We start from the raw sequence: 27,514 nt of genomic DNA on the forward strand, positions 1-27,514 counted from the left end.
CCAACCAGAAAAGAAAGAACACGTTTATTGCTGCCCCAATACTAACATTATGGTATAGAATGCATTAATCAAATGGATGCATGAGCACTTGTCAAAGCACATGGCCGAGCGAAGCATGTCAAGAACAACACTTGGTGGTGTGCCTGAAATCCCGCAGTATCTTGCTGGGTTATCCTCGCCGTTCCAGTTCATCCTTTACCTCTTCCGTCGTTGTCCCTCGTCGTCAGAATTATGCAACAAGCCGCCGATGACTACTATGAATCGATAGAAGTACACATTCGTTGGCCAGAAGGGCATGATCTTGTCTTGAGTATGTCTCCAAAGGAAACCGTCAGCACTTTAAAGCAAAAGGTAAGTAGTACACTTTGACCCCATTCAAGCATTCCCCCCTACCTCCATTGACATTCTCTCTCCCTCTCTCTATCCAGATTCAGTCATCAACACCACACGCTAGCGGCAAGAATATCCGTCTCATTCGAAATGGTCGAATACTGAATGACAGAGACACGTTGGCTGACTACGGCATTGGCAAGCTTGATCGAGATCCCAACTCCAAAGCCAAGGTACCTCCACCTTCTCCTGTTTACATACATTGTTCGCTATCCGATTATATCCCCAACAAGCATCATCATGTAAGTCATCGAAGGAACAAGGATGATCATGATCTGATTGTATGCCTTGTGCATATAGAACAATGAGCCGCAATTACGGATACCCACGGGATTTGATCGGTTGCGAGAAGCAGGGTTCTCTGAGGAAGATATTCAAGGCATACGTTCAAGGTTTCATCGTATTCATGGGACTGTAGCTGATGGTAAGGAGTTTGGAATGACGTGTATCACCACTTTCATGTGAAGAGGATTATCTCGATAGCTGACATGCAATCCCCTCCCCCGCACGTGTTGTAGAGAATTCCGAGGATGCACGTAACCTTGAGGAACAATGGATTGATAACAGCAATGAGACATTGGCGGATGGCAGTAAGTGTGGTATCAGGATGAGGGTAAGGATAAGGACAACATGTGCTCATTGGGATCTTGTTCGAGCAGGTGTTCAAGGCACATACAAAGAAATGGTTTGGGGCTTGATTCTTGGATTCTTCCTTGGCGTCATTTGTCTCTTCTGGTTCAGGGAATCAGTGTTTACTCGTAGACACCAAATGGGTAAGGGTTAGCGCATTGGCAGGTTCGGTTATCCAAAAGGGTGTCGTATTGATCGTTTTATTAGGTATCGTTGCTGGCATGTTAATCAACATCTCTTTTGGTATCCTCCATGTTTATTATTAGTAGAAAAAGAATGTCATATAGATTGTAAATGAGTTGGCCTGGTGCCTTGATAAATAATGATACATCTTAAAACGTGATGGATTGGAAGTGAGTCTCATTGATATTCAAGCCAGCAACATCACTTTTATCTCCAAAACAATCACATGACCTCTGACAGCGAGCTGTGCTGATTACGGCAATTTGAAAGAACTCATAAATTTTCCACCTCTTGTTCCGGCGATAAGGTTTCGTGATGCAAGGGCTACGATACATTATCCCAGTTTCGGCGAAATAGTCCCTTGGTCCGTGCAATAATCGCGCAACGTTGCGAAAAGTTGAAACACCATACAAGCGCACAATACCCTAGCAAACGCTTTTCATAACATCAAGAACGCAGCAGCCTGTTGTGTGTGTGCTTGAAACTTTGATATTCTCACGCATCTCATCCTTTTGGATGCTCAATACCCCAAGGATCCATTTTCTTCAAGAGAGTCTCAAATACGGATATTGTGTACCATCCACGTGATACAGGATCATCTGGCTATAGAATGGTACCCTGAAGAGGAACAATCTTTATTGCACTATATGCATTCTCATGATCAAGGAGCATATTTGGTATGATGAATTACATGGGAGTTTGGGTATTGAGCCATACTAAATATACGAGAATCCATGGGTAAATGTCCCAGCCATCTGCATGATGATGACGGTGATGATGCTGATGATGTAGTAGCCATAGTACCAAAGGTGGAGTACAAGTGACAGATGATGGATAAGATTGTCAACTACTGTGCAACGACATTGATGCTTCCGGATCCGATTGGAAGGAGATGATTTTATAAATTGATATACTTTATAGAGAAGGAGGAGGCGTTATCTAATCGCTCTTGAAAGACTACAATGAAAAGTTATGCGGCACAATGCTGACGGGTTGAGCTTGTAAATTACGGGGTTCCTATTTGTTACTCAGGAATATAGCGTTTTCGCAATACAAGGTACATTTTCCTGGATATACCCAGCAACCTACGAGTAATTTGATCCCGAGCTCTTTTCCTCAAACGTGCACTTTGATAGAGAACGAACCCATATCACCTGTTACAAATACGTCCCGAGAAAAGAAACTTGTCGAATGACACCCATTGGAAGGGGGACAATGACCACCATGAGCACCATGTAATACTACAATAAAAGACGATTAACCTTGCCTAGTGAACACTCATTGGCGTGAGAATGGGGGATCCATGACGGTTAAACTTGAATGGTATGAAGGCCACATAGAAAAGATTTTTTTCTGCAATAGTATGTTCTTTTTTTCTCCCACCGATACCCGCCATTTTCAGACGTGGCACTTGATCCTGCATAGTTGGTTGCGTGGCAACTCTTATCAGCTTGTGTCCCGGTTCTTCTTCCGATCCATGCTTGGACTTGCCCCTTTTACATTTACAGCTTGACAGGTTTTAAAGTTTTCAACCCACTTCCATCACACACACACATATGCAATGCATAACAATAAAGCGTACATGGATCAACCACCCACCACCCCAACGTGCAGTGAAAGTCTGGTGATGATTGGATTACAAATATTGCATCAAAGGGGTGCAGGAGAATAAAGAAAGGTGTACTATATACGGCATAGGTTGTTGAATGACTGTGGTTGGGTATAAGGGGATGGGGGAATAACAAGTGATGACAAACAAACGGTAAAAAGGACGGCCCATTGGATTGATTTTCTATCATGTTACTCATGATCGAAAGGTGTCATGCCGACGAAAACAAAGGGTACGGGATCACACCATGGGAAGGTATCCTCAAAAGGGAAGCTCGTCTATCCGATCCGTCACCAATGTATTGAGCCCGGCATGTGATGAGTAATAAGGTCAAGATTCAGAATAAAACCAATGTCAGCTGTCCACTCCCCACCTCATTCCCAATTCAAGCAGCCAATGATTCTCATATGTTTAACACGCCCTTTCAGGTGTCAATACTCGGAAGGCACATAACACACATCAATTTGTTTTGTGAAATCCATACATTGCTGCTGAAACCCATGTGCTTTGTATCTTCCCGCTCTTTTTCTCACATCAGATGATTATCGGATGGCGCGATCCTTTATGGGTGTGCATGGAAAAAAAAAGAAAAAGACATGTATTTGGCAGAAAAGAAAAAGAAAAACTATACATAGATACAAGATAATGATCGCAATGGGAAAAAATGAGAACGAGAAAGAAGGATGGGATGTGTGTGTGAGTGTGTGAGAGAGTGCGTTATGGAGATAGATACATGATGAGCTAAAAGCAACGTGGTCTTTCACCTTCATTTACCCTGGTGGCTAATCTGGTAATTGATGAATGGAGCATAAGTTTACGTTTTCTCACGGTGGATTACAATGCGAAGGAATGGAAAACTTACGTCGATTGACTTTTGTCTGTATTTGCCAGGCTCAGTCTTCCAAAAATCATTGCTCACATACTCGCCCTTGCTCTGGAACTCAATCTCAGAATCCTTGAGGCGATCCAGATATTGCAATGTTTCATTGTTGGCTGAAATGACAGTTGCCTTGGGAGCTTGGGATGTATAAGTGCGCACTGCCACACGGCCAAAAGCTCGTACTGCTGCTGCTGATCCTTGCATATTATGTGATTTCACGAGGGTAATGAGAAAAGTAAAAAGATAAAAGAGATGGGTATCAGAAAAAGAAAAAGAGATCGAAAGAAAAAAAATGAGATGTCGCTTTTATATTTGAATCCAAAAGGGAGGGAGGATCCAATGCTGCTCATGCCATGCCCACCCACGGACTTCTAAATAGAGGATGTCTTGCGATAGAGATTATCATGGTACGTAAAAAGTGACGGGGAAAGAGAGTGTGTGGGCTTGCACCCCACATTCCTTGGTGCCGCCGCGCTCACTATACGCCACGCGATAATGCTGATGCCTATCTGGTATATCCCGTTTACACAAATATGACGCCGCTTTCCAAGGTGTTTTGCTGTATACGGATACATAGCAATTATACATCGACAAATAGGGCATACACCATCCCGAAGCCATTGTATCCTCTATCTCACAGCTGTACTTGCTATCTATTTGTTCTCATCAAGAATGCAAAAAAGGTTAATGATGATGATCTTTTGCATCCCAAACAAACAACATGTTGTTGCTAGGATACACACATGTGAGTGGTGCATGTTGTCATGGTGATGTTTGTTTTGGAAAAAGTGAAAGAGACAAGTAGAGATCAAGCGTCTCATGAAGGGTTAACATAATACATCGGTGCAACGGTTAGGCCATGTACCAATTTGAGACCCAACTGGGTGGCTACTTTGTCGCATAGTCAAGCGATCCCAAGAGATTGCATATAAGCTTGTGGTGCAGCAGCCAGCATCAGCAGCAGCAGCAGCGTTATTTCTCCATTTGGCGATCATTGTTTTTTTTCCGACCCGATACACTTTTTCGTTTACGTATGGGTTTGGATGCCTTTTCGTCTTGTCCCTGGATTATAATGACCGTCTCCCTATATCTGAAAAGATTCCATGCTATACCATAAAGACTATTACCGCTCACGCATAAAAGGGAAACCTGCACCAAGTGGCTGCAGCGCCCCAGCCAAGTCTACTTTCACTCCCAGCAGCAGCAACAGCAGCCCCTGGGGAAATGCTTACATTCTTTATCACTCATTCATGTTGAACGTGGATGGTTGTCTATCTTGATGAGAGCGAGATGATCATTATAATCTGAGCAATTAATTTTGGGCTTGCTGCAAAACAAATTGATGCACATGGCTGGAATCCTTTATCTCTGATATTATTGTTGCACACGCCCATATGAAACTGAATCAACCTTTTACGTGTGGCATTGTTATGAATGCGGATCAAATCTCTTTTTTCCTTGGCAAGAACAATGACACCCCATAAACAATGAACCCATAACCCCCCCCCCCTTGGTAGACAAAAGAAGAGGATGCCTTGTACAATAAAGGGATCAAGGTTGATACGTGGCACAAGAGAATGTAATGAGATAAAGCTTGTGTGAGTGCGAGGAGCTGATCATTGACAAATTATCAACGAACCATATCTTTGCTTGCAGATCGTCAACCGACTAAATGTACAATTTTGGAGGTAGTGAGGCTCGAAAAGGGCTAACCTGACGTACATCTTGTCGCACAGCCACCTTAGGTGAACGTGCTCCTTTACCTCTTGATGGCAAGTGCGTGCACCTTGAGCATGCTGGGTGCGTTGTGCATACGTCGCTTGTCTTCCAGACGCCCATACGTACCTTTAGACCGACGATGATTATCAAACTCGACAACGTAGAGTGTATTTAAGCTCGCATCATCCCTATCATGTATCGAATCTCTTTTCTTTCGTTTCATTCATTGTAACCCACACACCCGTTCCATTCTTTTTTTATATTTTCCCGCTAAAGTTTATTATCGCCCCCCTTTCAACTACATTTGTAGAACCGTTTCCTTCTTTCCTTTCCATCTCTCCTCTAGTTCTCTTTTTTCCTTTCTATTCGAAGCAGTAGATCATGGCCGAGAAAACAGAGACTGTGGAGGTCATTACCGATACTGAAGTGGTCACCACGACAGTTGAAACCAAGACGACCACCACCCAACAACAACAACAAGTGGTAGACGGCAACTTGAAGACGCTCACGGTCGAGGAGTTGTATGATAAGGACAAGTATGATTTGTCTACCATGGAGCTTGAAGAGGTGTTGCAAATCTTGCAGTATGTATTGTCGATCTCAAGTGGGGTAGTAGTAAACGTTTCTACCAACCACGTAAATGCATGATTTAACCTTTTGGCTCACTTTGCATACCCCGCTCTTCTTCTCCACCTCCTCCTTTGTTTCTATACCAGCACTCAATCGCAAGGTTTAACCTCTGAAGAAGCCGCCCAACGCATTGAAAAGTTTGGTCCCAACAAGCTTGAACAAAAGGAACAGAATGCCTTCCTCCAATTCTTGGGGTTCATGTGGAATCCTCTTTCGTGGGTCATGGAAGCCGCTGCCATTGTCTCCATTGCACTCGCCAACGGTGAAAACAGACCTCCAGACTATCCCGATTTCATTGGTATCGTCTTGCTGCTACTCGCCAATTCGTTGATTGGTTTCTATGAAGAACGCCAAGCTGGTAATGCTGTCAAGGCCTTGATGGAGTCCCTCGCCCCTGAATGCAAGGTGAAACGCGATGGCGAATGGCGCACTATGGAGGCTGCTGAACTTGTTCCTGGTGATATCATTAGCATCAAGCTTGGTGATGTGATTCCTGCAGATGGTCGTCTTTTGTCGGTACGTACTTGTGCTTGTGTGTTTTTAGGCATGTATTGGATGCTTACCTTTGTATTCATGATTAGGCCCACGGCCAAGTCTCTATCGATCAAGCTGCTCTCACTGGTGAATCTCTTCCCGTTGGCAAGGAAGCTGGTGATGAAATCTTCTCCGGATCTACCGTTAAGCAAGGCGAGGCCGAAGCTATTGTCATTGGCACTGGTCTCAATACGTTCTTTGGTCGTGCTGCCAAGTTGGTGGGTGATGCTGGAGATGACATTGGCCACTTGCAAACTATCCTTGCCAAGATCGGTAACTTTTGCCTTGTGTCCATTGGTATCTTTGTCGTTATCGAGATCCTTGTCATGTATGCTGCTTTCCGTTACAGCTATCGTCGTGGTATCGACAACTTGCTCGTGTTGCTCATTGGTGGTATTCCTATTGCCATGTAAGTATCTTCATATCATCATCACCCATCATCCTTTTATTATATATGCTAACCATCATCTTTCTTTTCAGGCCTACGGTGTTGTCTGTTACTCTTGCTATTGGTGCCAAGCAATTGGCTGAGCACAAGGCTATTGTCACGCGTATCACTGCAATTGAAGAAATGGCCGCCGTCACCATTCTTTGTTCCGATAAGACTGGTACATTGACCTTGAACAAGCTGATTGTCGACAAGCCCACGATCAAGACCTATGCCGAATTCAATGGTGATGAGATTATCCAACTCTCAGCCTTTGCTTCCCGTACCGAGAACCAAGATGCCATTGATTTCTGTATTGTCAACTCGCTTCCCGATCCTTCCCTTGCACGTCAAGGTATTGAAGAGCTCGAGTTCAAGCCATTCAATCCTGTTGTCAAGCGTACTGAAATCACCTACAAGCGACATGAGGATGGTGCTGTTCTTCGTGTGACCAAGGGTATGTCCCATACCATTTTGGATCTTTGCACCCGTGACAAGACCGAGGAACAAATCAAGGCTCTCAATGATGATGTCGATGAATTTGCTCGTCGTGGCCTTCGTGCTTTGGCTGTTGCAGTGGATGAAGTTCCCTCTGGTGACGTTGAAGGTGAAGGCAAAGGTTTCCGCCTTGTTGGTTTGCTTCCCATCTATGATCCTCCTCGTTCGGATACTAAGGAAACGATTGATCGCTCCATTGCTCTTGGTGTCCAAGTCAAGATGATTACGGGTGATCAACTCGCTATTGGCAAGGAAACCGGTCGTCGTCTTGGTATGGGTGACAACATGTTTTTATCCAAGGCTCTTAAGGATGGCCCTCCTCCTGGTTCTGGTTATACAAGCATCGATGATATGGTGCTCCAAGCGGATGGCTTTGCTGGTGTGTATCCTGAACACAAGTACGAGATTGTTGAACGATTGCAAGCCATGGGTCACATGACAGCCATGACCGGTGATGGTGTAAACGATGCTCCTGCACTTTCCAAAGCCAATGTTGGTGTTGCCGTTGCCGATGCATCCGATGCTGCACGCTCAGCTGCTGATATTGTATTGACCGAACCAGGTTTATCCGTTATTGTTACTGCCATCATTGGTTCGCGTCAAATTTTCCAACGTATGCGTAACTACGCCATTTATGCATGCTCTATCACCATTCGTGTTGTTGTCGGTTTCGCTATTCTTTGCTTTGCCTTTGAGCATGACTTCCCTCCTTTCCCTGTATTGATTGTGGCTGTCCTCAATGATGGTACCATTATGACCATTTCGACTGATCGTGTCAAACCATCACCTTATCCCGACCAATGGAATTTGCGTGAGATCTTCACCTATGCTGTCGTCTATGGTCTTTATCAAGCTGCTTCAACTCTTGTATTCGCCAAGGTCATGTTTGGTACCACTTTCTTCCACGACAAGTTTGGTGTCGAGCTTCCTGAGGACGTCAATGACCATATTTACCACTCGATCATCTACTTGCAAGTCTCCACCATCTCACAAGCCTTGATTTTCATCACTCGTTCTCGTACCTGGTTCTTCCTTGAACGTCCATCAGTCTACCTCATGTGTGCCTTTGTGATTGCTCAGCTTGTTGCCACGTTCATTGCCGTCTACGCCAACTGGGGCTTCACTTACATGCGTGGCTGTGGTTGGGATTGGGCTGGTATTGTGTGGATTTGGAACATTATCTGGTTCATCCCTATGGACTTTTGCAAATTCACCATGCAAAAGCTTTTCACCCCCAAGAACACGCTTGCTGAAAACAAGGTTCCCATGCAATCACGTCGTAACTCTGCTGCCTCCGCAACTTCCTCTGGTCGTTACTATGCCAACCGTACAAAGTCCCTCAAGTCTCTTGAGCAGCCTCGCAACTTTGGCAAGCGTCTCCTCGGCAAGAAGATTAGCATGGATAAGAAGGAAATGCGTCGATTCTCTTCAGCTCAAGCTAGTCAAGCTGCTCAAGTGCTTGGCTCTAGCGTCAACAACTAGTTGTATGTTCTTATAGTAGATATTATTAAAGATGCTCTCCTCTATATACAATCTCTTTCTATTTGCTGATCCTTCATCATCCTCTCAAAAGTTCTCTTTTATAATGTCGTCAGTCATGCTTTTGGGACATATTTATGTCACCTGTAATCACCTTTCAAGTGGCAGGTAGATTTATCAGCTGTTGATTGTCCATCACTCTGAGATGGTTGACCACTTTATCAGTTCGATCCATCATGACAACAGCTCCCACGCCCACTCACATGTAAGAAAGCTGTTGTCGCCAACACTATCATACGCCCTTTCTTTCTTTCTACTTGTATGCATATCATGATGAATGACCTTTGGTAAGTCTCAAGGGTAGTCCTTTATGTGATCCCCAAAATGAGGTACTCATGCATCCACCTATATAGCTCACTTTATTGCTTTACCACTTGAAGTGCACATTGCTGTCTAGTGACATTTGGCTGTGGTCCTTGATGAACCTTTGGGGTATATCAAAAGGATGCCTAGACTGATGGGAAAATTGAGACACCTTTGTAGGTGACAAAAATACATGCCAATAGTATCAAATACTTGTATATCCCAAAGATTATCAGTGGTCGCAGAAAGAATATAAGGGCCTGGTACAGTAGCAAGTACATGAAAAGAGAAAGCCGCCAAAGGGAATACCAAGAAAAAAGTGGAAGGATCGACTTCTGGCGCGAGAGCGCAAGGCCATAAGGAAGATATTGAAGAAACGAGTACCAAACACAAACATTGACACGCCCACATCATGATTGGTCATGCAGGCATGGGATATGGATTCAAGCATTATAGGGTTCATGCGATACGGTGGCAAATGGATTAGAAAAACCCATTCAAGATAGCATTTGTGTTAGTGTGCTTTGCAAGGATTGGTATAGATCAGAGTAATCATGTATTCCCCCTCCCTAGTAACTCCTATTTAGAACAAAAGTAATACATCGACGAAGCTGTTTCAGAAGTTTTTATACATGAGCATGGGGATGAAACATTGTATCTATATAATGAATCTATTGACCAAAGGTATATGCACCCCAAGGGAAAGGCTTGAAATGTGGGACAACACCTTCACCAGGACCCTGCGTCTCCTCGATGATCAATTCCCAAAAGTCCACATCCAACCATTTGCCAAACTTGTAGCCGACATCCTTGAATGTACCCACATGGCGATAATCCAATGACTTGAATAGTTGAATGGATGGTGTGTTTTCAGATGTGATGACGGCTATGTTGAATTTTGATCAGAAACATGGATCGATCGTAACATGAAAAGGTTTACCATAGATAGCGCGGAATTGCATTTGTTTGCCGATCCGATTCATCTCTTTGACAAGCAGACGTCCGAGACCACGGCGATGATAATTAGGATGGATATATACCGAGATTTCAGCACTCCTAATGACAATGACTAGCATGAGCCACTCACCCTACTACTTCATCCCCAATAGCTCATCCCACAATCTTACAAGTTGTATGCAGGCTTATCACGAAAACTGCTAAAGTTGGCAAATGCTGCTGTCTCCTTGGTTTCCTTATCCTCTGCTACGATCACAGCATAACCCTCACGTCGGCAGTTGTCGAGCCACTCTTTTCTGTTTTGGAGCGTAAGAGTTTCAAAGACAAAGAGCGAGGTGGAGTTGAGAATGCGCTCATTGTAGAGATCGGTAATGACTTGGAGATCGCTGTCGTTGGCTTCGCGAATGGTAAACTGATCGAGTGGGTCGGGCTTGCTCATGTGTAAAGTTGGAGAAAGAAATGCCATCCCTCCCGATATCAGAAGCACCCTTATCTAGGATTTGGCTGGATCCCCGCTGTATCTTTTATCTACCTTATTGCTCATGTCACATACTCTACTTGATCAATAAAGTTAATGAGTCTATCATTCGTATTTGAGTAAATTCAATAGCACACGTGTTCAGGACATGCCATTTTTTCATGCACGCGTGTAGAAAGTGGGTTTGCGTTTCATTGTTTCATAGCCAAGTAGCTATTTTATTTGAACGATCACCTTTCTTTGTGTTTCCAAACAATGTAACAAGATACACAACAATCATTGCTCCTCTAATAACCTTGAACATGCAGCATCACCTCGCTACATCACACATGTCATATGACAGCGTGAGATACATCTATCAAACTCATCTCCAATCGATAAACTATTGGCATCAAGGACCCATTTATTGGTCATTGCTTATCTACTACATGTACATACTGGCAAGGGAACTATACCAATATCGGGTAATTCATGCACCGATTTTGTAGATGAAAACGAGCTATTTTGAAGGGAAAAGGATTGCCCCTGTTGTTCTGGAATGGCTTCACAGCAATCCAACACTGACAAGATGCCGGAAACACAACAAGTGACGCCTGAAACAACCAATTCAGTGGTGGTGGTCGAGAATCGGCTGGCCTACATTGGTATTATTATCCCCATGTCGATTCTTGGTACCTTGATCCGGATCGGTTTGTTGCGTCTGGAAACGTACGAAGGAGCGCCTGTGTTTGGATTGGTGTATGCACAGTGGATCGGATGTTTTATTATGGGCATTGCAGTACAAAAGAAAGGATGGTTCCAATACGTATATCCACCATTGCAAGTCGGCCTATCAACAGGCTTGTGTGGATCAATTACCACCTTTTCGTCATGGCAGCGTGATATCTTTGAAGGCTTTGCAAACTACACACAAGCAAATCACTACACAGGATACAACATTCTTGCCGCCATCTCCCAACTCCTCGTGACACTCGCCATGTCTCTCAATGGTTTGATTTTTGGAAGACACGTGGGTCGTATTCTTTTACCTTTTGAACCTCCTCCTTTCAAATTGATTCGACGTCCTTTGGCACCTTGGCAGGAAAAGGAAAGCTTCCGGAAAACGGATTGGTTGGTCATTGCATTCGGTATCCTATCATGGATAGGTGTCATTATAGCAGCAGCACTCGCTACTCAACAACGTGCTTTGGCATTTGCATGTGTATTCAGTCCCGTGGGTGCCTTACTCCGTTGGTATCTCTCATTCATCAACACCAAATACGTCAACTTTATGTACGGCACATTCGCTGCTAACATGATTGGAACCCTCACCCTGGCTATTCTATCATTGGCTGGCAATGGTGTCTATATATCATCGATCGGGTGTCAAGTCCTCTTGGGTCTGGCAGATGGATTTTGTGGTATGTTGTATGAAGTTGTTCACCCAGAAAAAGGAGGATGGATGCTGACATTTACTACATAGGATGCCTTTCAACGGTGTCAACGTTCGTGGTAAGTACACAAAGCACGTATGCTACTAGGATACTTGGGACTAATCTTTGCATGATCACCCAGGTCGAATTGACCAGCTTGCCGTTATATCAATCTTACATTTATGGAACAACTTCTGTTGTCGTGGGTCAAATCTTTATGTTTCTAATCTTTGGCACGTACATCTGGACCCAAGGCATCAATCCCACATGCATTTAGAACAGCTACTCTACCCTTTGTTACCCTCCTTTTTACTTGTTACAACATCATTTAATATAATACACCATGACTCCATGAGCAGAATAGATTAATATGTGTATAGAATGTATCGTTTTCTTGATTGCAAATATGAAAAGGAGGAATGGTGGTGAGTGAGAGTGTGTGTTGTGTGGAAATCTAAAAAGCCCTACATATATACAAAATGGGGGGTATGAGAAAAAAAACTAATAGAATCTACGACAAGAATAATGTTATGCAAAGCCTTGATGTTCAATGATTTCGTCGACAATGGCATGTCGATATTGTTTAATGTAATTCTATACTTGGATGTTAGCATTTCATTATCCACAAATAGTGCAAACAAACTTACCGAAAAGGTAGAAGTGCGTGTGCCAATAAAGCGTTCAGCCCAAGCGCATATGGTAGCATCGACAAACATGATCAAATGTTGAGTGAGATCTTTATGTGGATCCAATGGGGACCGTACACGCACCACGGGATCACGCCAATTAGGAGGAAAATCGCTCATGAAAAAGGTGCATGGAAATGCGTCGATAATAGGCTTGAGTTCTTTGTTGGAGCGTGGATCGGGTGCATCGGTAGCGACATACAAGACCATCAATTTGCGTCTAGCACATTCTTGGAGCCGTTCTGATAAACCAAGATTGCTCAATGCTTTGCGTTGTTCATAAGGTGCTTTTGGTAATGGATACAAAGGTCGTTGTCGAGGATGGGCTGGAAGAGTTGCATTGATTCTGTTGGAAGCACCAATAAGATCATCCGTGGACGTTTCGTTGCCGGTCATGATATCCCAAATCTGGTGCACGAATTCAGGTACACGATCTTTGAGCTTCTTGAGGAAAACGCCATCACCCGCTCGTACATGGGCAGCCACAAATCGTGGTAGCTCTTTCTCTTGTTCCTGCTTTTCTTGAGCCTGGATGGGATCAAGTGGCACCAAATCACTGGTCTCTTTATCCACGCCGTTTAAGAGCTGCTCAAGAATAATGGAGGATGCTTCACCAATAGCTGGATGTCGAAAAATAAGTGATTGCTCAATGCGTAATCGATATTCCTCGCTGTATTCATCATGCAACATCAATCGATCATAACCAAAGATGCCATAAAAGTGCAAAAGACGATGCTGAATATTGTCAAGTTCCTTGAGAGAAATCTCGTATCGATAGCGTAGATTGCGTTCGTCGCTGACAGAATGATCGTAAATGTGCCATTGGTATCTCTGTATATATAAAAATAACCATTCATTATCTGTCAATTAGATGCATTGCTTCTCCTTTTTCACGCTCTAGTGTCGACGATGCCGATCCCCATGTTGTCTGCACACACTAAACCCATATTACTACTCCTTACCGTAGAATCCTGCATCAAGTACATTTCATCATCGGGCAATCCGAGATCATGCTGCAACTTGGTAAGCTTCATATCCGAACGCTCCAAGATGTTGATTCCGAGACCTCCTTCCTCTTCGCTGCGAGTGAGTCGATGAAGATCAGTCGCCCAACTCCATGGCACCATAGCATACGTTGTGAAATTGTAGCAACCGAATACAACTCGTTCACCATCATCCGCCATAACAATATCCTCAATACGAGCATTCTCATCTTGATCAAAGCATCGATCTTGGAAAGCATCATCGGTCATGTTGGCTAATACTTGATAGAGCTCGGGAGCAGGTGACCATCCATTGGCACTACCGAGAAACATGGGAGGAACAACCAACGTTCGATTGAGATACTTGGCCAACAGGGCAGCGTTGAGAAGCGTACTTCGTTGATTGGAGAAGCGAGAATAAGGGAGATACGTCAAGTACTTTTCATCGTGCGAATGGTCGTGTGTCTGATTATGCGAAAAGTCGTATGGATGCAGTGCGTCGTCTTGGTCTTGGTCTTTTTGTTGTGGAGGTTGAGGAGAAGCATCATCGTCTGAAGACCACATGCTGGTAGGAAGTGGAATGCCGTCGTATTGATATCGTACAAGTTGCACCCCAATCATGACAAGCGAGACGACCGTCAACAAGATCAGCAAGGTCTTTTTCTGCGGGTTGGATTTCAAGGAAAACATGGCACCATCAACTCCATTCAGTGCGAAAAAGTGTGCAGGAAAAGGACGAGGAAGAAATATAAAAGGAGTGGAAGAGGTGTAGAACAAGTAGTGTCACGACCAAAAGACAACAGAATCCTTGAATACTCGAGAAACAGCTGACGCTCCGATATTTCATTTTGTGCCCACACAGTGTACAACGTATTCATAAAACGATCTTTTAATCTCATCGTCCATTCATTCATACCATGATTGCCTTTCATTCTCTTTTAATACTATGACTGCACATGCATGTTGGCTCTTTGTTGTGGTTGTTCAAAGGGTGGAGGGTCGAGATTTGAGATAAAAAAAGAAGTATCAGTTACAAACTATTAACCCTTACAGCGTGTGTTGTACCTTGTGCAACATGTATATCAATAATGCAAATACTCTAGCTAAAGCTTGCTTTGGGGGGGTTGTTATGGTGACGATGCATCGGTTGTTGGCTTTTATGCAAAAAGTCAACATCCGACTATGATGCCTTGTGATGGAAGTATAGGGCAACCGTGACATGGCAACAAGACAATAACAAGAACTTTTTTCAAGGCAATCTCAGCCATACCCACTTCAGCTTCCGGCAGTGGAGGGTGATTGATTACTTGCTTGCCTTTATGAGAATTGTATGCAAGGGACTGCCTAGATGCACACACATCCTACCGCTGAGACATGTAGTGATATTGCTCATTAAGAAGCTTTAACCTTATCCTAAGCAGCTATATGGATGTTGAATGGATAACATGATGATGAATTTATGTGACAAAGTCCATTGTTATTGCTCTATTTTGATGATACAATAATGGATGGGATACCAACTATTATTATTACTTTTACCACTTGGGCTTGGTTGGTTGGTTGGTTGGTTGGTTGGTTGGTTGGTGGTGGTGGGTTGAAAAGGGGTGGATGCTGGGGAGGAGTGGATTTCATATCCCGCAAGCGAGCTAGCGAGATAACTGCTGCCACTGGTTTTCCGGTTTTCCTTCTTCCCAAAAGACGATACAATATGGCCACTGCCAAGAGCGCTTCATATGACTACCTAATCAAACTATTGCTGATTGGAGACTCGGGTACATTTCTCTATTCTTTCTCTTGTTGTAATAGCCGTTCCTAATGCCGTGTCCTCTTGCAAGGTGTCGGGAAAAGCTGCTTGTTGCTTCGCTTTTCCGACGACTCATTCACGCCATCCTTCATTACAACCATTGGCATTGACTTCAAGATTCGCACCATTGAACTCGACGGCAAACGCATCAAGTTGCAAATTTGGGATACAGCTGGTCAAGAACGCTTTCGTACTATCACCACCGGTATGGCAAAAAAAGAAAAGGGAGCATGATCATGATGATGGATCCATGTATGATTGACATGTTTATATATATTTATCACCAGCTTATTATCGTGGTGCTATGGGTATTCTTCTTGTATATGATGTGACAGATGAAAGGTCATTCTCCAGTAAGTTGGGATCCTATTTCTCTTTCTCACACACAAACGCACACACACGCATACACACACACGCGCGTTCTATTTCCTATGCAAAATATTCACGCACCGAGACTAGATGTCCGAAACTGGTTCTCCAACATTGAACAACATGCAAGTGAAGGTGTTAACAAGATTCTCATTGGAAACAAGTGTGATATGGAAGATAAAAGAGTAAGTTGACTTGGGGATGAAAAGCCATTCATTCATTTAACTTTTTTCTTCTATCATATTTTGTAGGCAATCACTACAGAGCAAGGTCAAGCATTGGCTGAAGAACTAGGGATTCGATTCATGGAAACAAGTGCCAAGGCCAATATTGGTGTAGAAGAGGCATTTTTTGATCTTGCAAGGTAGGATGCATAACACACATATGACCAAGTCTCTCTCTCCTTTTACTCATGCATATGTAAAAAAGGGACATTAAAAAGCGATTGATCGACACTCAGCAACCACAACAGACACGTCAGAGAGAAGAGGTTAGATTGGATACAACCACTCCTGCAAAGAGTAGCTCCTCGTCCGGTTCTTGTTGCCAATAAATCATCGTCGTCATCGTCATCACCCATCTCCACTCACACTCACACACGACCTTGTTCGATTATTGACAATACTTTATCATTACCAAATTACAAAATTATACATTGATGTTGACCTGCTGTCGTATGTCTTCTAGTAGAAGTAGTAGTGGCACGTCGTCCTGGCCGTTGTCTTGCTGCCATCATTGGATCTGTTATCATTCCACCATCTATGCCTCTCATGCGTCGAGATAGCCTTGGTTGTTCATTCAATGTCAATGCAATGCCATCATCTTCTTCCTCTTCTTCCCACTTCCATGAATAAAAGCTCTTGATAGAAAGTCTGGGACCTGCTTTGGATAACGCTTTGCGTATTCCCTTTTCTGTAATATTTGCACAATCGAGTACGTCAATGTTTAACGTGCGTGGTGCTGCTGTTTTGGTGTTGTTGCCTTTGTGTAAATAAGATGCAATTGAGTTAAGGGTATCATCCGTAATGACACAATTATCGAGCTCGAGATGATCAAGAGTGTGACGACAAAGACCATGTACAATGAGATGAAGAATGGCGTCATCGGCAATTTGTGCACAATTGGATAGACAAAGCCGAGCAAGCGAAGGTTGATGATTTGCTAATGTCTTGACGGTGGTACCCGTAATCTGTTGCAGATCTTCCAAATCCAAATGGACCAAGGTACGTAAACGAGGAGCCAAAAAACAAAAGCCTTGATCGGTGAAGAGCACACAGCTAGCGAGTTGAAGATGTGTCAGATGAAAGCATTGCAACGCTAAATGACGTAACGTCGTATCCGACAGCCGAGCACAACCCGATAGATCCAAATGTGTAAGCGGCGGACGATGTTGTAGCAATGATAACAAGGCATCATCCGTGAGACTGGTACATGCATTGAGCCCAAGTCGTGAGAGTTGATTGCATTCCTTGCCCAAAACATCCATCGTGCTTGTATCAAGCTGCTGGCAACCATCCACTCGTAACGTCTTCAAATGCTTACATCCCTGAGCAATCGCTTGTACTCCTGATCCTGATATATTACGACACCATGCAATGTTGAGCGTCTCAAGCTTCGATAAATGTTGTCCAACATGTTGTAATGTACTATTGCGTACAGTGTCAAGTCCTGATAGATCAAGCGTACGAATATGAGGAGCCGCTTGTAAAAAGCAGGCAATGCTGTGTGTTGATAAACCACGACAATCCTTGAGGACCAAAACATGAACGTTGGGACAATGCTCGGATAAAGTACGTAACCCGTGCCCTGTCAGCTGAATACAACCTCTGCCGATAAAATGTCAGAAGGGTGAAAGGGATGGTAGAGAGATAGGAAGATGTATATGCACCTGAAATTGGCTACTCGCAGGAATTTACCACCAGCTATCCCAAGCCTAATCAACTGATTTGCAGGAATAAAACGATAGTATTCTGTTGCATCGATCCTTGTCCATAGCGTTCCTTCCATGGCCAATCGTTTCCATTTTTGACATACCTATTGGGGAACACCAAGCCATCAATACACAAATACATCATCATGGTGGAATACGATATCCAACATACAGCTGTCATGTATAATAAATCGAGTGGAGGTAGAAACGATAGGAATCTTATTTGTATTTCATCAGGCAAATCAAGGATATTGAATGACATGGAAAGAGGTTAAAGAAGAGAAAGAGAGAAAAGAAGGGAATCGATGAGAATGAGAAACAAAGGGGGAGAAACTATCTTATTGACATCCATGTGACCATCATACCATTGAGCACAAGATGTGAAATAGAGAACAATGCCTTCAGCAGCAGCTGAGTCGGATAATTTATTTGTAACTTTGGGTGTGTTTCCTATCGCGTCCTTGTGCTTCTACCACCTCAAAACAACCCATGTTGTCTAATTTTCGACTTGCCCTCAACCCATTTCGACTTGCTCTATCATCTTCAGCCTTTCGATTCAATTCAACTCTTTCAATTGCGCGCACGCGTCGAGTATGGACCGATGAAGAGAGTCAAAAGCTTCTTGAGCTAGTTGAAAGCGAAGGAAAACGTTGGACATACCTTCAAAAGGTCTATTTCCCTGATCGACCTGGTGCTGTTCTCGCCAATCGTTACAAAATGTTGACCGACAAGACGTCGTATCATGGACCATGGACGGATGAAGAACGAGAACGGTTACGGCAACTTACAAAAGGCCACACGAGTGAGAGTACCATTGATTGGGACAAGTTGCGCGAGAAAATGCCACGACCACGACCTATTGTTCAGCTACAGCTTACTTGGCGCCATTCTATCGATCCAGCTATTCGACATGGAAAGTGGAGTGAACCAGAGATTGAAAAACTGGACCAACTTGTTGCAAAGTATGGTACAAGCGATTGGGAAGCGGTGGCTCAAGGTGTTCAGTCTCGTACTGCTCGTCAGTGCCTGGAACGATGGAAGTGGCAACAGGATCGAAGCTTGAAGAAAGGTAAAAAACAAGGATCATTCATTGGGGATGAACAAAGATACTCACCCATCACTTGCATAAATAGGGCGTTACACACCCGATGAAGATAGGGCTATTCTTGAAGCCGTCGCAAAACATGGGGAGAACTTTGCTGCCGTCAAAGCCGCCATAAAAAGTGAACGCACACCACGACACATTTCACAGCACTATCACTACATGTTGAGCAAAACCACGGATCGTTCACCTTGGACCGAGGAAGAAGAATTGCAAGTTTACAATTTGGCCAACAAATACAATCACGATATGAAACGCGTCAAGCAAGAACTCAAAAGTTCACGTGCCGCCAAAGATCTTTGGAATCACTATTACAAGGTCAAGAGAAAGCTGGAAAAGAAGGAGGAAAAGAGGTTGGAATTGGAACGTAGCAGGAAGGAATCATGAGCATTAAGTACATAGAAATAAAAAAAAAGTAGCTCTAGCATGTCATCATTACCAATCGATATTGCATTCAATTGTGGGGTTATCATTTTATGCGAATAAACTTAACAATACAAGAAAAAGACGTCATTGATATCTGATAAGTGTTCATACTATTAGAATAGAAAGGGGATAAGAGCTTTTCTAGTGCGGGGATAATCGGTGAACTTTTGCTTATACCATGCGTGGGTTCGTACAGCACGAGGTCCGAGATTGGCAACAGTGGCAAGAGCAAATACATTAGCAGGAGCGCTGGGCCAAGCGATAATAGCATAGCCGGTCCATTCAATCATCTCGCCTAGATAATTGGGACAGCTGACAAGCTTAAAGAGACCATCATAAGGGATAAAGTAGCGTTGCTGATTGGAAGAAGAGGATTGTTGTCGTCGTTGTCGTCGAAGATTAAAGAGCACAGAGTCATGATAAATGTTGATGGATAATCCAGTGAGCCATAAAGCAACGCCCAACATGACACGAGGAGTAGCAATATCAAAAGTATTACGTGCATTCCACATGCCATTGGTGTATCCATTCAAAAAGTTGAATACAACGGAAGCTAGCATGGTGATAACGTTGATAGGAGCCATGGAGGGTGCGCGATAAGGGTGTATAATAGCTCGATTGGTGTAATGTGCCATCCATAGGCCCGTAAGTAACTTTTGACTTGAGGAGGATTGACTCCAGCTGCCAATGGTTGTCATGGATACGGCATACGCCACTGGAGATAGGACTTCCATCAAACACCACGTAAGTTTGCCAGGTAGGTTCCAATCCACAATAAGCTTTCCTGCAAAACGACCTAGAGTAACACCAATATTTAATGCATGAAAGCACAAAGCAGCAGCAGGTGGTAACTATGAGTGTAGTGTACCATAAGGAGCGTCAATCCAAAAGAGAAGCGGCGCGATTAGAGGCGGCATAGATTTGTAGGCCATCAATGCCATGTTGTAGTTGGCTGGATCGCGCCACCAAGTTGTAATCTTTTCAACACATTCAGCGAGCATACACGTGTATTGTATTGTGTGTCAAGGTGATATGGTGAAACCAAGAAAGGCTGTCTCGCGGAAGTTCGGCACTCATGCTGGTATAAAAGTGTGTCCCTTTTCACCGACACCTCCTCTTTCCTCACAACAATTACACCCTTTCAGCCAATGCGACACTGGCAACAACTCGGGCAACGAACACGGTTGTCACCATGCTTGCTTTCTTCTCGCGTAAATACAACCATTCGACCTTCCATTTCGGTCCACACAACGTTCTCGCCTTTGTCGCCTTCACACCATCGATTAAACCTTATCCGAGCCCATGGCACGCATCACCACCACCACGGAGAAGAGGGTCATGTGCATGCTGATCTTGCTAGTACTTTACAGCAATCGAGTAGGTTATTGTCTACCGTATGATAAGGGCGTATCACTAAAACAGCTTGCAGGCAAACGAGGAATGCGTATCACACTTGCCGGGTTATTTGCCAACGTTGGCTTGACGGTATCCAAGGGCATCGCTGGATGGTGAGCTATATATATTCACGGTACCCTGGATGTTATCAGTCATAGGTTCCCCTTTTCTAACATGTTCTTTGTCTATAGGATGTGCAACTCGGCATCCTTATTGGCCGATGCAACCCATTCGCTCAGCGGTAAGCTATCTTTCACTCCTCCCAATGACGCATTGTTCTCATCCATTTCATTGTCAAATAGATCTAATGAGCGACTTTACAACCTTGTACACATTCAAAATGTCACGAAAGCCACCAGATGCACTTTACCCTTACGGATATGGTAAGTCTTCGTCATCATATGATTTGGGCTGGGAGTAGTAGATCTGATAATCTCGCCTCGCACATCTTAGGCAAATTTGAGACAATGGGTTCCTTAGCAGTGGCTGGATTTCTGCTTGCAGGTGGTGCTGGTATTGGTATTCACTCTTTTGATTTGCTCCTTGCTGCTATCAATCCTGCTACGGTACAAGAAGCAGCTGCTGTCGCTACTCAAGAAAGCAGCAGCGGATTTTTCCACCATCATCATCACCGTGGAGATGTACTCGATCCAAATGCTGCATGGTTTGCACTTGCCAGTGTCATTATCAAGGAAGGATTATACAGAGCAAGTAAGTATCAGGGATTTTATTCTCGTATACAATCATACTGAAGGGTGGGCTTTCCTTAGCAATCAAGGTCGCCAAGGAGGAAAGAAGCGATGTATTGGTTGCAAATGCCTGGTAAGTTCTCTTGTGCTATTTTAATAGTGGTGGCAAAAAGACTCACCGGATACTTTCAAGGCACCACCGAGCGGATGCATATTCGAGTATTGTATCTCTCGTAGCCATTGTGGGTAGCTATGCTGGTATACCGGTCCTCGATCCTATTGGCGGTTTGATTGTGTCGGCAATGATCATCAAAAGTGGCAACGGTATCCTCATGTCGTCATTACGTGAACTTATGGATAAGGGCATTGGTCATGAAACAATCATGGATATCAACCAGGCAATTTCAGAGGTCAAGGTATGTTGTCTATGTGAACAACAAGTTCTTGCTGCTATACGACACTGACATGGTATTCAGAAAAAGGAACATGATCTGCTTGATTTTCATTCGGTGCGTGGCAGAAAGCAAGGACCTTTTCATCATGTGGATCTGGTATTGCGGGTCGATCGACAGCTTCCCATGCACAAGGCCCATCATTTGGAACAGGTTGTGCAGGATTCAATCAAACGCCATTTCCCTGATATCCAACAAGTGATGATCTACCTTGAGACGAAAGATAACAATCATACCAGCGCCAACAACAACATCCCTCCACCTCCTTCGTCATCACAGCATCAACATCAGCATTAAACCAAAAGATATAGAAGCCATTTTGATTCCATATAGTATTATATAGTCCATAGAGGATAAAGGTATTATCTACAATAAGAGCAGGGCTTCCCAAATGTGAATACAGTAGCATCTTCTCATTGCTCATGTAATGTCGTTAGCTCCTTTGAGTCAAGATGTCTAGAAAGTATTTGCTAATGATGTCCATGCATCCAACCCTCTTTAGCAGCCATCAAATCATCTTCATAGTAGGCGGATCCCTGCGACTCAGTTGCATGGAGCAGCTGATGCATACAAAGGATGAGCTGGTAACCCCCTTCATACCTGTATTCGTGGCTCACCTCTTCTTGCACTGTGTGATTTTTTTTGGTCGTTGTGGAAATATAATAATCTGGAGAGGTCCACCAACAGTTTGGCTGGTGGCGGCATGGCCATACGTTTCGAAGACTTTCGGAATTGGCGTATCTGATGATGGCATTTACTTGCTTTTCCAATTGTCTTGCCCTTTTTGGTCCTTTTGTTTGCCATTGTTCCTTGATATCGTCAACATTCTTCATTGTATTTATGAACCGCACCTTATCTTTGCTGGGAACCCTGATTCATTTTCTCCTCAACTTGGCTATTTGCTCTCGAGCCTCGATACGAGCACCAGGAGAATCGTATTGCAGGCGACCAGCCGTATCAAGAATGCGCTCAAATGTGCTGATACCCGATACACAGATTGATGAGATCGTATCCAATAATAACTTTAATGTGTTATGGGCGGTTTCATTCCGCTTTACAATTGATATCAGACGCTGCATGATTGGATCGCGCCATGATCCTGATTCCAATAACGACCTCTCATCTTGCACCAATAGCTTGGATAACGTGTGGAATGGTGTGATCAAGCTGGCATCCGTGGCAGTGATGGCATTTATAAGCACGACTTTCTCAGCCCAGCACTTGCATGATAGTAAACAAAAGCCAAAGTTGGCAATAGTGAAATGTTGTCATGCCCGATATTAGTGGTGTGAGTGTTGAAGATCAAGAGGATAGGTGGACGTTTTCATGGCGAAAGTATGCTTTGGGCACGCCAAAGGGCCCCTTTATGTCATGACAATGCAAGCCGCCACCAAAAATCTCTGGGCCAACTCGAAATAATGTGCCATTGACCCAAGTTCGCTCTAGATGCATCTTGGATGATAGCTACATCAAAAGAGTATATGAGTATATGCGTCATCGAACGGCATGGTAGGTATTTTACCTTATTAAAAGAGCTAAATATCACAATGAAAACAATGACCATGAAAATAGGAAAACAATGACACGCTAAAGAACATGGCATTAATACATGGATCGCTCAAAAAGAGGACCATTAACCATAGTACTCACATCGACTTGACTTTGAAGGTGCCAGCATTAAGAGTGATTTAGGATAGAGGAAAGAGATGTGTGGTAGTAAAATGACGGGCGACAACATCTTTTATGTGCATGGTGGGCGTGGGTATTTCTGTGATCATAAAAAAGGAGGGAAGAGTGATGAGCTGATAGATTGATGGGGCGCATTCACAAAAAGCCTTGGTGTGATTGATTGTACATGCATAAATCAGGTTCTGAGATAAACGAAATGACTAAATCCGACATCATCAAACAATGACATCCATCTACTATCATAGGTCGCTTGCAGTGTCCATGGTGTAAATATATAAATGATAATAAGGTGGCAAATTAGCTTCCATGGAAACCCATGTACTGACAAGGATGGCCACGCGAAGGCTTTGCCGTCACCCTCTCCCCTACGGTGCACCAAGCCGGATAACGGGGGCTGCCATTGTAAACAACAGCATCTTCTATAGGTGCTGCTCGAGCCAACATGTTCGGTCTGATAAAAGGATAGCATTCCACGCCCACAGAGGCCGACCCATAAGAGCGAAAAGCAATACATGATCCCATATCTACCACAAGGCCACTGAGTAACAGTCTAACTTCCAACGGCTAAGGCAGTAATCCTCAAATGCAATTGATAGGGCCATGATAGGGCTGACCACACTGTCGCATGTAAATCATAGCTGCCAACGATGCTTTACACAAAGAGTAAGGCACCATCCCGTTCTACCCATAGCAAATAAACATCCGCCATATCAGTAGTAGCTGCCATCAAGCGACCTTCTTGGGTAGGCGTCATCAGAGAGACACATCATGCACTGCAACAAATAAATCCGGTCTTGATGAAAAGCATACGCGAGAAGCCAAGAGAACGTCCAAGGTATCCATACAAGTACTTGAGGAATGAGATCCGCCATGGCACCGATAAAAACATTGCTCTGAAGATCCATCGATAAAGAGACGACTTGCAGGTAGCTGATTTCCAAAACCATGGAAACGGTATCCTTGACAACCACAACTATAAGATAGAGATCGCTTGCTTGCTTCTGAGACACCCACCCAAATTCAAATGTTGATCTTCGACTTCCAATTCAATAGGATTCGCCATTGACAACTGTAAGGAGAGACTTTGATGGCACCAAAGAGCATGCGAAATTATAGCTTGATGGAATGATGGGCCTATAAAACTGTATATCACTAATTTATCTTTGAGGTAATGGTAACAATACTTAGCCAGTGTCATATGAGAATCCACGATGTTTGATGCTACCCAGTAATCAGAACACATTTCCTTGCTGTAGAGATGCCGACACAGTGACCAATCCTGATAGCCGTTTCTCCAAGCGATACTTGATGATGAATGCCATGAGAGATGGATACACCTTGACAGCACCAAAAGGACACGTAACATTGTTGTTTGTTGCTGATGTGATACATCCATAAGATACGTGCGGTGAAGAGGGCTCTTGAAATCAATTGGCCAATAACGAGAACACCAGAGGATCAAATAAATGTTGTTGACACTAAAGATGTCTGCTCTGTTGCTCATTGCTGCTTCTTGCTTGTAGCTGATATGATCCACTGATAACAGGCATGCGTAGCAGGATATCCATTGAAAGGGTTGTCAACAACTAGGACCACAATAAGACGAGATAAAACTTGGCGACACCAAAAGGTATAGAACTTGTTGCCTTGCCGCTGCAGATGCTTATAAAAGGAAGTGTCCAATAGGTGGTACAGTAACGAAAACCATCGAACGATGTAATAAGGCAAGCTGACACTGAAGGATGCTGTCGACATTGCTCTTTGACCCTGACATGATTCACCTATGAAGGATGCACGGTAAACAGTTTCCCGAATCCATGGAACGATATTTTGCAATGACAGCTGCATCCATGAATATTCCAAAGGACCAAAATACAAGTAGTTTGCTGAATAGCACACAAACTATAATAAAAGAGGGGGTTGGTTGGGATTAGAGCCAAAAAACGGGTCATCCACTATTTACCAATGAAAGCCATATGAATAAAACCCTGTCGACATCCAATGATAGCTGCATCCATCAAGAATCCAAAGGGAACAAGACAAGTAGCTCGCTGAATAACCCACATGAAAGAGGGTGTTAGTAGGCATTGAAAGAAAGAATGGATCATTATTTACCAATGCCAGCTTCATGTATGAAAATCCCAATGCACCAGAAGACAAGTAGCTTGCTGAATAGCCCACATCCTATAATAAAAGAGGAGGTTGGCAGGCGTTGAAGAAGAGAACGGATCATCATTTACCAATGATAGTCATATGCACGCAATCCTGATGATATCCAAATCCAGCCGGTTCTTTGCAATCGTCCGCTTGTTGATAAGGCCCGCTACGGTGGTACTCGGCTTGAAAGCGATGGAACGATACTTTATGGGCATATGCAGTGAGAAGGTTGAGTAATATTGATACCACCAAAGATAGCATACTTACATGATGCCGAAGAGCCCTTACAAAGATAGACAACGAGGCAATCCTTGCTGCCCAAGACCACATGCAAATCGAGAAAGCATTGTGCATCGAAAAGCCCAAACCAGATCCTAGCTGCGGAGTGACGTACATATGGCTAAAGAGCGATGTGAATGGCAATCGTTTTTCATTGGAAATCGAATGCAGCTTGACGATGAATGCCTTGAGGAGATGCATGAATGACCTTGGCAACACCAAAGATGTCAACGCGGGTTCTCATTGCTTGTTGATGACATGATCCATCCATAAGACACGTATAGTTGTAGAGATCCATCAAAGGAATCGCCAATAACCAGAACCACCAAGAGATAGAAAGGTTGCTGATATCAAAGATATACAAGTTGTTCCTTGCTGCTCATGTGATCAATCGATAAGAGAACTTCATTTCAGGACGCCCACCGAATTGCCGATAACGAGGAAACCAGATGATGGGATAAAGCTTGATGTGGAACCAACGATATGGATGCTGTTGCTAGTTGCTGATACAATCCACTCATAAAAACGTTCATTGGCTGACATTCTCCAGAGAAATCGCCCGTTGCTTGGTAACCAACCACCCGAGACGCAATAAAGGTTGACACCACCAAAGACATAAACACTTCCCCATGGCTGACATGATTCAACTATAAAAGATGCACCATAAACAATTGTCCAAACTCATCCAACAATACTTAGCAATCATAGCTGTGATCTTGTAAACTCCAAAGCACCAAAAGACAAGTAGCTCTCTGCAATGGTCCCTCTAAATAATAATGGTAGGCGTTTCAGCAAAGGTATCCAAAAAGCATGAGAGTCCTACATACCTGAATCACGCAATCATCACCCGCAGACTTGGGAATCAAATAGGCCATCAGGATGTAAACTAATCATAAAAGCGCACAGCCAAAGGAACATCATAGTACCGGTACTCTCCTGTGGATCGACGCGATGAAGTGCATCAATAGAGATACCATCTTCTCTCTAAAGGCAAGGAGATCAATAGCCGTAAAACGATGGAGCCGTGCGAACAGAGGATGCATTTTTAATCCCTGAGGCCGCAACATGAGTCGCACTGTCCCCGAGCACAACATGTAGAGCTCCACAGGAAAGTGTAGTACAATGACATCCTTGACGTGCAGCCGTGATAATAATAGTATCGCCGAAAGAGGCTCTGCCACTGTATGGTGTTTGGTAAGTCCACTTGAATCCAACCAATCCCATCATAATGAACATCTTACCTTGTGGTATTTCTCAATAGCATTCCATTGATGCTTGTAAGTAACCTTGTATCCATCCGATCCAGTATGTGCTGCTGCTGTTTCACTGTAAGGTTCGTTAATTAACAGGTTTCGCTTTGTAGA

General features: G+C 43.7%; 11 protein-coding genes across 11 annotated transcripts; 6 read left to right on the forward strand and 5 right to left on the reverse strand.

The window, feature by feature from the left end:
• Nucleotides 1-231: 231 nt before the first annotated feature.
• Nucleotides 232-1,286, forward strand: O0I10_000506 (uncharacterized protein; the record flags this gene model as incomplete). The annotated part of the gene is made up of 6 exons (XM_058480616.1): nucleotides 232-351; nucleotides 429-632; nucleotides 691-814; nucleotides 909-980; nucleotides 1,050-1,163; nucleotides 1,228-1,286. 6 exons carry the CDS (start codon nucleotides 232-234, stop codon nucleotides 1,284-1,286), a joined length of 693 nt encoding a protein of 230 aa, XP_058348180.1.
• A 2,292-nt stretch (nucleotides 1,287-3,578) lies between these two features.
• Nucleotides 3,579-3,896, reverse strand: O0I10_000507 (uncharacterized protein; the record flags this gene model as incomplete). Its single annotated transcript, XM_058480617.1, has 2 exons — nucleotides 3,579-3,599; nucleotides 3,675-3,896. The coding sequence occupies 2 exons, from the start codon at nucleotides 3,894-3,896 to the stop codon at nucleotides 3,579-3,581; spliced, it is 243 nt and encodes an 80-aa protein (XP_058348181.1).
• Nucleotides 3,897-5,792: 1,896 nt separating this feature from the next.
• On the forward strand, nucleotides 5,793-8,982 carry O0I10_000508 (plasma-membrane proton-efflux P-type ATPase; the record flags this gene model as incomplete). The annotated part of the gene is made up of 4 exons (XM_058480618.1): nucleotides 5,793-5,995; nucleotides 6,128-6,557; nucleotides 6,623-6,984; nucleotides 7,056-8,982. 4 exons carry the CDS (start codon nucleotides 5,793-5,795, stop codon nucleotides 8,980-8,982), a joined length of 2,922 nt encoding a protein of 973 aa, XP_058348182.1.
• Nucleotides 8,983-10,013: 1,031 nt separating this feature from the next.
• On the reverse strand, nucleotides 10,014-10,738 carry O0I10_000509 (uncharacterized protein; the record flags this gene model as incomplete). Its single annotated transcript, XM_058480619.1, has 3 exons — nucleotides 10,014-10,228; nucleotides 10,283-10,398; nucleotides 10,470-10,738. 3 exons carry the CDS (start codon nucleotides 10,736-10,738, stop codon nucleotides 10,014-10,016), a joined length of 600 nt encoding a protein of 199 aa, XP_058348183.1.
• Nucleotides 10,739-11,315: 577 nt separating this feature from the next.
• On the forward strand, nucleotides 11,316-12,466 carry O0I10_000510 (uncharacterized protein; the record flags this gene model as incomplete). Its single annotated transcript, XM_058480620.1, has 3 exons — nucleotides 11,316-12,177; nucleotides 12,240-12,268; nucleotides 12,332-12,466. 3 exons carry the CDS (start codon nucleotides 11,316-11,318, stop codon nucleotides 12,464-12,466), a joined length of 1,026 nt encoding a protein of 341 aa, XP_058348184.1.
• A 251-nt stretch (nucleotides 12,467-12,717) lies between these two features.
• Nucleotides 12,718-14,548, reverse strand: O0I10_000511 (uncharacterized protein; the record flags this gene model as incomplete). The annotated part of the gene is made up of 3 exons (XM_058480621.1): nucleotides 12,718-12,783; nucleotides 12,837-13,706; nucleotides 13,838-14,548. The coding sequence occupies 3 exons, from the start codon at nucleotides 14,546-14,548 to the stop codon at nucleotides 12,718-12,720; spliced, it is 1,647 nt and encodes a 548-aa protein (XP_058348185.1).
• Nucleotides 14,549-15,566: 1,018 nt separating this feature from the next.
• O0I10_000512 (GTP-binding protein ypt2) lies at nucleotides 15,567-16,584 on the forward strand (the record flags this gene model as incomplete). The annotated part of the gene is made up of 6 exons (XM_058480622.1): nucleotides 15,567-15,630; nucleotides 15,694-15,867; nucleotides 15,950-16,015; nucleotides 16,122-16,216; nucleotides 16,283-16,395; nucleotides 16,461-16,584. The coding sequence occupies 6 exons, from the start codon at nucleotides 15,567-15,569 to the stop codon at nucleotides 16,582-16,584; spliced, it is 636 nt and encodes a 211-aa protein (XP_058348186.1).
• An 87-nt stretch (nucleotides 16,585-16,671) lies between these two features.
• O0I10_000513 (uncharacterized protein) lies at nucleotides 16,672-18,223 on the reverse strand (the record flags this gene model as incomplete). The annotated part of the gene is made up of 3 exons (XM_058480623.1): nucleotides 16,672-17,857; nucleotides 17,920-18,065; nucleotides 18,134-18,223. The coding sequence occupies 3 exons, from the start codon at nucleotides 18,221-18,223 to the stop codon at nucleotides 16,672-16,674; spliced, it is 1,422 nt and encodes a 473-aa protein (XP_058348187.1).
• Nucleotides 18,224-18,450: 227 nt separating this feature from the next.
• O0I10_000514 (uncharacterized protein) lies at nucleotides 18,451-19,450 on the forward strand (the record flags this gene model as incomplete). The annotated part of the gene is made up of 2 exons (XM_058480624.1): nucleotides 18,451-19,030; nucleotides 19,095-19,450. 2 exons carry the CDS (start codon nucleotides 18,451-18,453, stop codon nucleotides 19,448-19,450), a joined length of 936 nt encoding a protein of 311 aa, XP_058348188.1.
• A 152-nt stretch (nucleotides 19,451-19,602) lies between these two features.
• O0I10_000515 (uncharacterized protein) lies at nucleotides 19,603-20,490 on the reverse strand (the record flags this gene model as incomplete). The annotated part of the gene is made up of 2 exons (XM_058480625.1): nucleotides 19,603-20,285; nucleotides 20,358-20,490. 2 exons carry the CDS (start codon nucleotides 20,488-20,490, stop codon nucleotides 19,603-19,605), a joined length of 816 nt encoding a protein of 271 aa, XP_058348189.1.
• A 147-nt stretch (nucleotides 20,491-20,637) lies between these two features.
• Nucleotides 20,638-22,322, forward strand: O0I10_000516 (uncharacterized protein; the record flags this gene model as incomplete). Its single annotated transcript, XM_058480626.1, has 8 exons — nucleotides 20,638-20,866; nucleotides 20,919-20,997; nucleotides 21,076-21,125; nucleotides 21,187-21,267; nucleotides 21,338-21,595; nucleotides 21,655-21,706; nucleotides 21,767-21,989; nucleotides 22,050-22,322. The coding sequence occupies 8 exons, from the start codon at nucleotides 20,638-20,640 to the stop codon at nucleotides 22,320-22,322; spliced, it is 1,245 nt and encodes a 414-aa protein (XP_058348190.1).
• Between the last annotated feature and the right edge of the window lie 5,192 nt (nucleotides 22,323-27,514).

Source organism: Lichtheimia ornata (genome assembly GCF_029851405.1).
Source record: "Lichtheimia ornata isolate CBS 291.66 chromosome Unknown scaffold00002, whole genome shotgun sequence".
In the NCBI taxonomy this organism is placed as follows: domain Eukaryota; kingdom Fungi; phylum Mucoromycota; class Mucoromycetes; order Mucorales; family Lichtheimiaceae; genus Lichtheimia; species Lichtheimia ornata.